We start from the raw sequence: 11,357 nt of genomic DNA, 5'->3' as shown, positions 1-11,357 counted from the left end.
GACAATTCATGCAGGTGGATTAGATCAATACTCAGGGGAGTTCGAACGATGATAGGTTGAGCGCTGGGGTTGGGGAGTCATGTGGTCTCCCAGTGGATTCTGGGAAATGGAGTCCCTGTGTGAGTCAAGGTCAAAAGGGTGCATGACATACAATATGATATGTCCTACTTTAAACATCAAAAGTAGAAAGGTATAATCTTACAAAAAATACAATCAAATTTGTTCTGTTATAGAAAAAAAGAAAATATAAACCCACACTAACCAAGATTAGCTAAGGGCAGGGCTCAAGTGTAGGTGGCAGCCTGCAGGGGTTAATTAAAAGCTACCACCTCATAAGTTAGGTGTCACAAAGTCCAACAAAATAAAATTATGCAGTTTATATGCACAACCTAAAGGTGGAACACAACACTTAAAGCCTTAACACTTATCTTGAAAAAAAAGACCAGCAAACAAAAGAAAAGCAAAAAAAGGAGAAACATCAGGCAAAACAGCAGGATGACTTGAGACTCTGCTTTTAGACAAAAGAAAAATCTATCATACACTGCAAAATTATATTTTATTTATGAATAAAAAAAACTTCCATTACCCTTATGATGGGAGTAGCCTTATTCAGTTGGACCAATATAGGGTCAAGTATAGGCCCACAGGAACAAACGCCTTAAACAAAAAAAAAAACCTCAGTGGTCCATATTCATGTAGAGCCTTTAAATTAGCCAGTAGCTAGTATGAAGCAGCTCTAAACAGCCTAAACTATCAAATCTCTAATCCTTAAAGCAACTTCATGAGGCCAATAAAAATTAAAAAAGGTAAAACTAAAAAAAAAAATCAAAAACACAAACCTACCTTATGTAGGATAAGATTAGGGCCGGGCCAACCCAATAAAGAGGAAAGGAGTAACACCTCACTACCCAATGACTGCAACAGCTACCAAACTTTCAGTTACATCCAACTATCCATTGAACTAAAATCACAACTAAGATTTTTCCTACTTTAGACTTTAGTAAAATGATCCATATGACACTACTAATGTTAATACATAATACTAATAATCACAATAGGAAAGGATAAGATCATTTCTAAATAATAGTATCAAATAAAGATAGCATGTAACATTAAAATAACATACATACTTATGTTCTTAAAGTCATCATTGGTAAAAATAAATGTAAAATTTTTAAAAGTATAATATTATAACAAGACAAAACTAGTCAGATGCGAGCAGTTAAAAATACCAAATGAGGCTTTACTAGTCTCAACGTGGTTTTCCAGTTGTGGTCAAAAAACAGGCGAAGGTCAGATCCAAAACCACCCAAATACAACAACAGACAAACACAACAAAAATAAGATCCAGGCAAACACTGTCCAACAAGGAAAAAGGCAAAAGGCAAAGTTACACAGATAAAGGGTCCAATACACAGGATAGTAACCAAAAACACAGAAATGAACGCTCAGTAGCTCTGTAGAAAGAAGCAACACCTCACACTGAACTAATCTAAAGCCTGGGCTTATATACAAACTAAACAAGTCACATGATTAAAATGTGAGGAAAGTCAATAGTCAGGTGAGGCAGATCTCTGATACATGGAATGCTTTGACATCATAGTCACGTTTTCTCCCAGAGTTTTCTGGAAACAATAAACTTTTGCTTATTGTTTACTACCTCCCCTGGTGGCCTAAAGGAGGACATGTATCTGCACTCCTACCAATCTCTACTTTCCAAGTTCTCACTCGAAGTTACTGCTGCAAAGTCATCCTTCTACAGAGGGAAACTGGAAACATCAGCATCTGATCCACACAAGCTCTTCAGCATTTTCTCCTCTCTCCTCAACCCTCCTCCTCCCCCTCCACCCTCTTCTCTCACTCCTGAGGATTTTGTCACCTTCTTTGAGGAGAAGGTTGATAGAATCCGCCAGTCTTTTCCCTCTGTCCCCACTCCTTTCGCTAGACCTCACTCTCTCGCTCTCAATCCCTTAAACTGTTTTTCTTCTCTTTCCACAGACGCTGTCCTTCAACTGATCAAATCCAGTAACCCAACCACCTGCCCACTGGATCCCATTCCATCTGCACTGTTCCAGTCAATCTCCAAGGATCTACTGCCCTTCATCACTTTTCTCATTAACAAGTCCTTGTCATCAGGTGAAGTACCATCAACTTCGAAGACCGCAAGAGTACTTCCCATCCTGAAGAAGCCCACGCTTGACAGCTCTGATGTCAACAACTACAGACCGGTATCACTCCTTTCTTTCCTTTCAAAAATTCTTGAACGTGCAGTCTGTAATCAACTGTCTATCTTTCTCACGCAGAACCAGCTCCAGAACCCCAACCAGTCTGGCTTCAAACCAGCGCACTCAACAGAAACTGCTCTTATAGCAGTGACAGAGAAGCTCCAGTCAGCAAGATCAGCCAGTCTGTCATCTGTCCTGATTCTTCTTGACCTCTTAGCAGCTTTTGACACGGTCAACCACACAATCCTTCTGGACATCCTCACCAACCTTGGAATCACTGGCTCTGCGTGGAAATGGTTCAAGTCCTATCTGGAGGATCGCTCTTATCAGGTAACATGGAGAGGGTCCACATCCTCTCCATGCAGGCTCTCCACTGATGTCCCACAAGGCTCGGTGCTAGGTCCTCTTCTCTTTTCTCTTTACACTAGCTCTCTTGGCAATGTAATATCATCTCATGGCTTCTCTTATCACTGTTATGCTGATGACACTCAACTAATGCTTTCTTTCTCACCCTCTGACACACAGGTTTCAAGTTGGATCTCGGCATGTCTGTCTGACATCTCTTCATGGATGGCAGCTCACCACCTGAAGCTCAATCCTAGCAAGACTGAGCTGCTATTCATCCCTGCAACTACAGGTCCTCATCATGATCTTGCCATCTCATTCGAGAACTCTCTGATTGTCCCGTCAGCAGAGGCAAGAGGTCTTGGTGTGGTTCTGGATGGCCAGTTATCGTTCTCGACTCACATTGCGAACCTAACTCGGTCATGCAGATTTCTCCTGTTCAACATCCGGAGGATCCGACCCTTTCTCTCTCGAGAGGCCACCCAGGTGCTAGTGCAGTATCTTGTCATCTCAAGGCTTGACTACTACAACTCGCTCTTGGCTGGTCTTCCGATGCAGGCCATCAGGCCTCTGCAACTCATCCAGAATGCAGCAGCAAGACTCATCTTCAATCTCCCAAAGTTCAGCCACGTCACCCCACTGCTGCGCTCCCTTCACTGGCTTCCTGTAGCTGCACGCATCAGATTTAAAACCCTTATGCTTGCCTACAAAGCATAAAATGGACCAGCCCCTCCCTACTTGATGGCAATGGTCAAATCTCGAACTGTACCACGAGCCCTTCGAGCTTCGAGCACAGCTCGACTTGACCCGCCATCCTTCAAAGCGCGCGGAAGGCAAGCATCTAGACTGTTCTCTGTGCTGGCACCCAGGTGGTGGAACGAACTCCCACTGGCTGTCCGTACAGCAGAGTCTCTCGCTGTCTTCAAACGCAGACTGAAGACACACCTGTTTATACAGCACTTAAATGAGCACTAAATTAAGTATTGATTGTAATGTATTGTACAGCACTTATGTATTGTATTGTATTGCACTGTTCTGTGTTTAACTCTGTCCCTTTTCACTAGGTGTCAATGACCTTCTGATTCTAGCAGTATCTGAGTTTAGGACTGTCTTTCTCTCTAACCTATTGGTAGCTAGCGAAGAGGGACAACCCTCAAATAAAAATAGCATTACTTCATTAACAGGCTAACACCTAGATAGCAATTATTTTTTGGCCTGAATGTAGCCAACATCTGCAGTTCTCGTATGGCCCACATTTGGCCTTAATGTCTCTCTGGCTGCCTCAACTCAGCCACAGGTCCAACATATATGGGCCAAAACTGGGCCAAATAAATTTACCATTTTCTCACCTTACATGGGCCATGTAAGGACTCCTTAAACTACAGTAGTTATCACATAGTTAACAATTATAATTCATTTGCTCAATGTTCTCTGTTAAATTCCTGCCCATTAGATCTATAACATTCAGAAATTGTATTGCAATAGAATGATTCAGGAACCAGAGTGCCCACACAGAAAACAGACAAGTTACAAAGAGAAATGTGTTCTGCTGTGACGTTTCATTGTAGTGAAAGGTCTGTAAGCACATCACAGATGTGTAATACTAAAAGCAATTAAATAAGAAAGGGAGGGGCTTGGTCTAAGAGCATATTTTAAGTCCTGCAGAGCTCTGTTGTTGCAGTTGTATGTTTTCTGTTATTGCACTGGCTGCTATATAACTTTCTTTTACTGACTAATCAAAAGAAACAAAAGAAGGACTGATCTAAGCAGCAAAAGAGTTCATGGATGTTAATAGTGTTTTTGCTGAGTTTCTGTTTGTGTCTGATTTTCTAAGGAAGAAGGTAAGATATTTAAAAATAGGCAATTATTTTATTACTAACTGCCTTTTAAATAAAGATTTCTTTATGTTTTACTAAATCAAACATGAAGTATTGAATACTTTAAAACAGTACACAGTAGGTCAGTATTGTCAGTAGGATTCCTAGGAATTTGAAACTTTCTTTTTACAGCATTAGCCTAATGAAGCGAATTTAACAGCCCTACTCTGCATATGAAACTGTCTTTACTGCAGTTGTGGCCTTGAAAGTTACATGTAAATTACATGTTAAAACTAAAACAGGTAGTCTACAGTGTATTTTTTGCAGTGTCATCACAGTATAATGAAGCACTGAATGAAGCACAGTTATGCATATGCAAAAAATTAACCAGTAAACCTCTTTTAAAATCTTTTAGACAGAAGATCAGTTTGTCTGCGAGAACATGGTAAACTTCTGCTGCTGCAAGTGATTTTTTATGGTACAGTGTCTTCCCATTGTTTCCTTTATACTCTTAAAAAAGCTACTCACAGAATTTGTGTACTTTAACAGGTAGAGGTGACTGTTTTCTTTTAAATGTAAAAAGAGCTGTATTAGAACTTTTTTAGTCATAACAGCAGTTTGTACAGTACTGATGGAGGAAAAAGTAGAAATAATGAAAATATTTAAAATATAGGAAAAATAACAAAAATACAAAATGTTCAGTTCAGTAAAAATTCATGCATAACAAACTTTTATTATTTCTGGCACACAGGCATCCTGTTTAGCGGTACCTGGACATGGTCAGTAACAATGCCAGGGAGTATTAATGGTCTATACGGTTCTTGCTTGGTTATACCATGTAACTTCTCCTACAATTTCTATCCACCTAAAAACCATGATTGAGTAGTGTGGTATCAGTATGTTAGTCGTGGATACCCTTTAGTGTATGATAGTTGGTACCCTGGATCAGTGATTGACAAGTTTAGAGGAAAAACCAGTTTATATGGAAGCCCATCCGTGAAGGACTGCAGTCTGCTGATTGAGGACCTTAAACTATCCCACCATGGAGAAAAAGTTTATACCTGGATAGACCCGGAAAATACTGGATACAAAACTTACAGATTCTATGATGTTACCAGTACGATTTATATTGAAAGTAAGTATTTGATCTTCTCACTTTTCATAAATCACTCTTGCACTGTTTTCAACATAAATGAACTGTGTTGTAACAACGTCTTAGATATCATTTCTATCCTTTCTCTAATTCACTGCTGATATTCTCTGATGTTCATTTTGCCTGTTGCAGCATCAGCACCAGCACCCAGCATTAAAATTTTTGGAGAAAATCGAATTGGTGAAAATGTCACTGTTCAGTGCAGCACATACCACACCTGCCCTTACAGAAAACCCTCTCTGATTTTGAGTGGGATAGAAGGAACAGAAGACAGATGGACACACACAGACATTGGAAGTGGCACCTGGAAAATCACACTGATACGTGAAGGGATTGTTAAGTCTGATAACCACAGAGTTGACTGAGTGGTCAGACATCCTGGTGGCCTCTCGGCATTAGCTACCAAAACGCACACTGCAGCGTGTAAGTGGCACTTCTGTTTTATACATTTCTGAATAATATAATTGAAATTGATTGTATTGACCCTGAAAAAGAAAAGAACATCAAGACACGCTTTCTCATTTACTCCTTTTCAGCATTCAGGGGCTCATAAGCCATAAAATCAGATTGATAGCATTGCATTGTGGTTGTGAATGTCAGATTTTATCTTTATTATCAACAGGTCCCACTGACACAGCCTGGATTACTCCTGATTCCAACACAGAGTTTCTTGAGGGAGTGGACACAGACATCATTTGCTTGGGTCACGTACAAGTGTCCAAGAGACCAGCCTCACCTTACTTGGAATGGTGGACAGTTATCTGGCAGCATGTCTCTTGTACCAGGAGCACAACAGGAAGCTAGATCAACATTGAAATTCACTGCAAGGGCTAGTGACCATGGGAAAGTCATTACCTGCCAAGTAGAATTTAAAGGAGATGTTCAAACAGTCAAAATGACTTTAAAAGTGAAACCTAAGTAAGAACCTTTCTTAAAGCTGAATTCTACAGATTTTTCTTTCATCTTAAACATTGAATTTATGCATAATTCAATCTTTTAAGATTTAAACGAAGTCATTAAGAGTGGTTAGATATGAAATGCACCATTCTAGAGAAATTCACTGAGTCAGTTGTTTACAGTGGTAATGAAAGGAACCAGATGTCTAAGGCATTTAATGCCTCTAAAAGCTACATAACAGAAAGTTTTTACATAAATTGGTTGAAAATCTATTCAGGCAAAATAGTCCCCAGAGAAAACAGTGTTTTTTTAGATTTACCATTATTTTGCCGTTACCAAGGGTGCAAATGAAAGCTCAGAAGACTTGTAGGTTCACTTGAGGTTTTGGGTAGTAAATAAAATCGCGGTATGTGTGTGTAGATGTCATGATTTAACTATTTTTGTATTTACAATTAACTATTTCACATCAAACCACTTTGAATGACTGTGTATATGTCAATGATTGAATTAAACAGATATTTAGAAAATTGGTGGAATTCTCTTATAAGCCTTTTGTTAATTGATTCACCAGTGTTTCTTCTCATGTATTTAAGTTACATGTGTTGTTTATTATACTTTGTGTAAATAGATGAAGAGCTAACAGCTGTATAACCTGTGTCTCTGAGAAGGGCCTGTCTGCAGAGCTGCCACAGTTTTACTGAATAACAAGTATCAATACAACAAATGACTCCAAACTTTTGAATGGTGGTGTCATATCATTACAAAATATTACAGCACGTACTGCATTCAACTCTGAGAACACAACATTTTAGTTAGGTTCTTTATTTTTTTTATTTTTTTTGTGTGATCCAGTAACTTTTGCTTGTTTTGGAGAAAGAAAACACAGAGCAAAGTGAATTCATTAATTTGGCAATTTGTTTTATTAAAAATCATCATTAACATCCCTCCACCTCCTTTATTAATTCATTTAGTATTTGTTTTATTGTCCCATATCATGGAAAATACTATTTTTCTTGATCCTTTGAAATAAAATACTAAATACGGATATACTATAAAAAGGTATTTGCCTCTCACCCGATTTCTGATGTTTTTGCTCATTTGTCACATATACATGTTTTAGATCATCCAACTAAATTTAATATAAGATAAAGACAACATGATTAAACACAAAATGCAGCTTGGTAGTAACAACTGCAATCAAATGTTTGCGATAACTTGCGATGAGTCTTCTGCATCGCTGTGGAGGAATTATTTTAATTTGGCTACACTGCAGGGTTTTCAAGCATGAACTGTCCCTTTAAGGTCTTGCCATAGAATCTGAATGAGATTCAAATCAGGACTCCAAAACCTTAATTTTATTTCATTTGAGCCATTCAGAGGTGGACTTGCTTGTCTGCTTCAGATCATTGTCCTGCCGTTTAACCCACCTGTGCTTGAGCTTTAGGTCATGAACTGACGGGCAACCATTCTCCTTCAGGGTTTTCTGATAGAAAGCAGAATTCATGGTTCCATCAATTATGACAAATTGTCCAGGTCCTGCAGAAGCAAAGCAGCCCCAGACCATCACACTACCACCATGTTTGACTGTTGTTATGATGTTCTTATGGTGGAATGCAGTGTTAACTTAATGCGAGATGTCATGGGACCCATGTCTTCCAAAAGGTTCCACTTTTGACTCATCAGTCCGCAGAATATTATCCCAAAATTCTTGGGGGTCATTTCAGTGTTTTTTGGCAAATTCGAGCCAAGCCTTTGTGTTTTCTGCTTATCTGCTTATTAAAAATGTCACAGTTTGAAAAGAACATTACTCAGCTAGGGATCGCAAGGATTTTAGATATTTCATCCCCTACATGGTCTCAAGAATACTTCGAAAAACCACTGTCAATAAACACTGTTTGTTGCGGCATCAATAAATGCAAGTTAAGACTGTGCACAGTGGAAATCTGCTAGCAGGGAACATTCCCACAACTTTGGCTAATGTTACCTACAAGTTTGAATAATGTTTTGAAGAAAACTTTTAATTTAATGTTCAAATAACATTATAAGGATGTTTCTCATTTCAAATAATGTTCCTATCAAGTTAAATTTTAACTAAGACATAGCACTTTAACTGCAACATTCAGAAGATGAAGAGTTTTGAGAAGGTTGTCAGGGCCACAGATTATGTTACATAATCATGTTTTTAGAGAATGTCCCCAGAAGAACATTGTTGGAACCACGAACTGCTGAAAACATTAACAGAACATGTGCGTAACATTTGCAGAACATTTTTAGAAGAAAGCTTCTCAGCTGTAGCTCACAAGTCACATGTCAACAGCGTCCTGAAATGCTGCTGACTTCTCTGGGCTCGAGCTCTTCTGAAATTAACTGATGCACAGTGGAAATATATTGTGGTCTGATGATCTTTCAGACTATGGAAATAACGGACATCATGTTGTCCGGGCCAAAGAAGAAAAGACCCATCCAGATTTTTTACCAGCGTAAATTCTGTCTCTCAGGGTATGATGGGGTATAAGTGGATAACTTACACATCTGTAGGTGCAATGCTGTACAATGCTGAACACATTTTGGAACAATATATGCTGCCTTTCAGGCAACATCTTTTTCAGGGACATCCATGCTTATTTCAACATGACAATGCCAAAACACATTCTGCATGAGTTACACCAGCATGGCTACATAATCAGACAGTGAGGGTGCTGTCCTGACTGCAGTCCAGAACGGTCCCCCTCTGAAAATGTGTGTCTTATTAAGCTCAAAAGATGATAACAAGGTCTCTGTAGGGTTGCACAGCTGAAGACTCGTATAACAGAAGAATGGAAAAAAATTACGCTTTTAAAACTGGATCGGTTTGTGTCTTCAGTCCCTAAACGATTAAAGTGATGTTAAAAGTAAAGCTGATGTAACACAGTAGTAAACATATCCCTGTCCCAACTCTTTTAGAAAGTGTTGCAGGCATCAAACTTGGAATAAGCATCTATTTACAACAAACAATGAAGTTCTTAAGGTAAAATCATCAAATATTGTGTAATACAGGTCAGAATTTAATATTTACTGCTTTCTGTTCTTATTAGCATTTCACATACTGTCCCCATTTTTGGGAATTGAGGTTGTAGTCCTGAATGACAAATGCCACTCCAACTGAACCCAAGGGTACTAAGTGGGGCTCCATCACTCTGAAGAATGCATTTCCACTGCTCCATACCCCTCTTGCCAGTGGATGGCATCTGGCATGCAGACCTTAAGCTCATGTTCAGCTATGTGAAATGCTTTTCTACGAAGATTATAAAAGCTGTGTTTGTGCAGTTGATCACCTGTCTCAGTAATGAGTACATATTAAAGTAGTTGAATTCACTTATTAGAGAGGGTGTCTGAAGAATTTTAGACATTGTAGCTTATTATTTCTGTATGATTTTATATGATTGCAGTGTGAGAATTTGTGAATAGAGGCTTCAGTTAATTAAAGCTTCAGTCAGGAACAGCTGCAGTTAGCTTAGTTTTTCTAATTTGAACACCAGATCATTTTGAACAACAGTAATTCTAGAAACATACAGAGCCTGCAGTGCCTGTAGACTAAATGCCTTTGGTCCTGAAGAGAATTTCAGCTGTTCAAGAGAGGAGTTTTAATGAAATTTACTAGGATATATACCTTATTTACTTTTTTTAGATAGCTTTTTTGCATTTTAAACAATGGCAATATTCTAAATAATAATAGAAAACACACTTTCAGATAATGTTCCTATAAGGAGGATTATTTGAAAGTTATTAAAGTTTTATTTGAATTTCCTGCTTACCTTGCGTATGACTACTGTATAACCAACCACATCTAAAACCTCACCCCTAATCTTTACTGCACTGTATTTTTATTAGTTAACCAAGTCAACATTGTAATGCCTTACTTATTAAAGTCATTCAGCCAGAAACAGATTGTTTTGACTCCTTATTTCAACTTTGCTGCATAACACTGTCATAATCATGCCATAAATATCATGACAGATTATGTCCTATAATGTAACAGATGTATCATGACCATTATCTGTAATTATCAAAACAGATATCATAATGTTCAATGTCATGACAGCTTATGTCATCTGCAATTTTTGCTGTGTATTCTAGTTAGCTGTCATGACATCAAACAGTATGAATTCTGTCTTGACAACTAATGGTGATGGTAACATGACACTGTTATATTACTGAACATAATCTGTCATGACATGTTTGTGACATAGTTATGTTGCTGTTATGCAGCAGGGTTTAAGTAAAGTGTTACCCTCTGTTTTTATCAGCTGTGTGCTTTGGATCATAAGTTTCCTTTGATGTTAGAGTTAAAAAGATTTAAATGGTTAAATATTGATACAATAATAGACCTAAAAAGGCTTGTAAAGCAAAACGTCTAAATGTCTGCATCTCAGAGTCAATTAGAGACAAGTGCATCAGTGCTTTAACCTGCTTGGGGGCCCTGGGCCTATTTGTGAACACAGTAGTTTTATTCTGGCACCATTTAAGGTGGAACGTGAAAATTCAAACAAGAAGCTGGCGAACAGGAAGCTGACTTCAGTGTCATAGCCCATGACAAGACAAGGCATACAAAATGTTTGTTGTGTTACAGTTGATGGATGTTTGCTTGGACATTTTCACAAAGCATATTTTAGCCTTTTTAGTAAAAGAGCATTGTAAGCACCAAATAGACTCTTTTCACATTTCCAGGTTTTTACTTCCATCGGTTTCTGTTAGCAGGTAATTTAGTTTCTAGTTGAACCAAAAACAAATGGTGCAGTCCAGCTTTACACCATTTCGCTGTGTTCCTCAAAGCCACAGCTCCATACAAAAAGTCATACCTGGGCTTTCATACATTTCTGACCAAGCACACGTTGAAATCACAATGGATCAATCTGAAGGGTAGAGGGTCCTTATTTTAGA

The 11,357-nt window shown here is 38.4% G+C and overlaps 1 protein-coding gene across 1 annotated transcript in view; it reads left to right on the top strand.

The window, feature by feature from the left end:
• The first annotated feature begins 5,065 nt into the window (after positions 1 to 5,065).
• Positions 5,066 to 11,357, top strand: part of si:ch73-380l3.3 (sialoadhesin) — a 40,269-nt gene continuing 33,977 nt past the window's right edge. The window contains 1 exon segment of the mRNA XM_036564113.1: positions 5,066 to 5,522. Coding sequence (XP_036420006.1) covers positions 5,177 to 5,522 — 346 coding nt within the window. The 5' untranslated portion in view covers positions 5,066 to 5,176.

The sequence above is a fragment of the Colossoma macropomum genome, unplaced genomic scaffold (genome assembly GCF_904425465.1).
Source record: "Colossoma macropomum unplaced genomic scaffold, Colossoma_macropomum, whole genome shotgun sequence".
In the NCBI taxonomy this organism is placed as follows: domain Eukaryota; kingdom Metazoa; phylum Chordata; class Actinopteri; order Characiformes; family Serrasalmidae; genus Colossoma; species Colossoma macropomum.
This window is presented reverse-complemented; position numbering and strand designations above follow the sequence as displayed.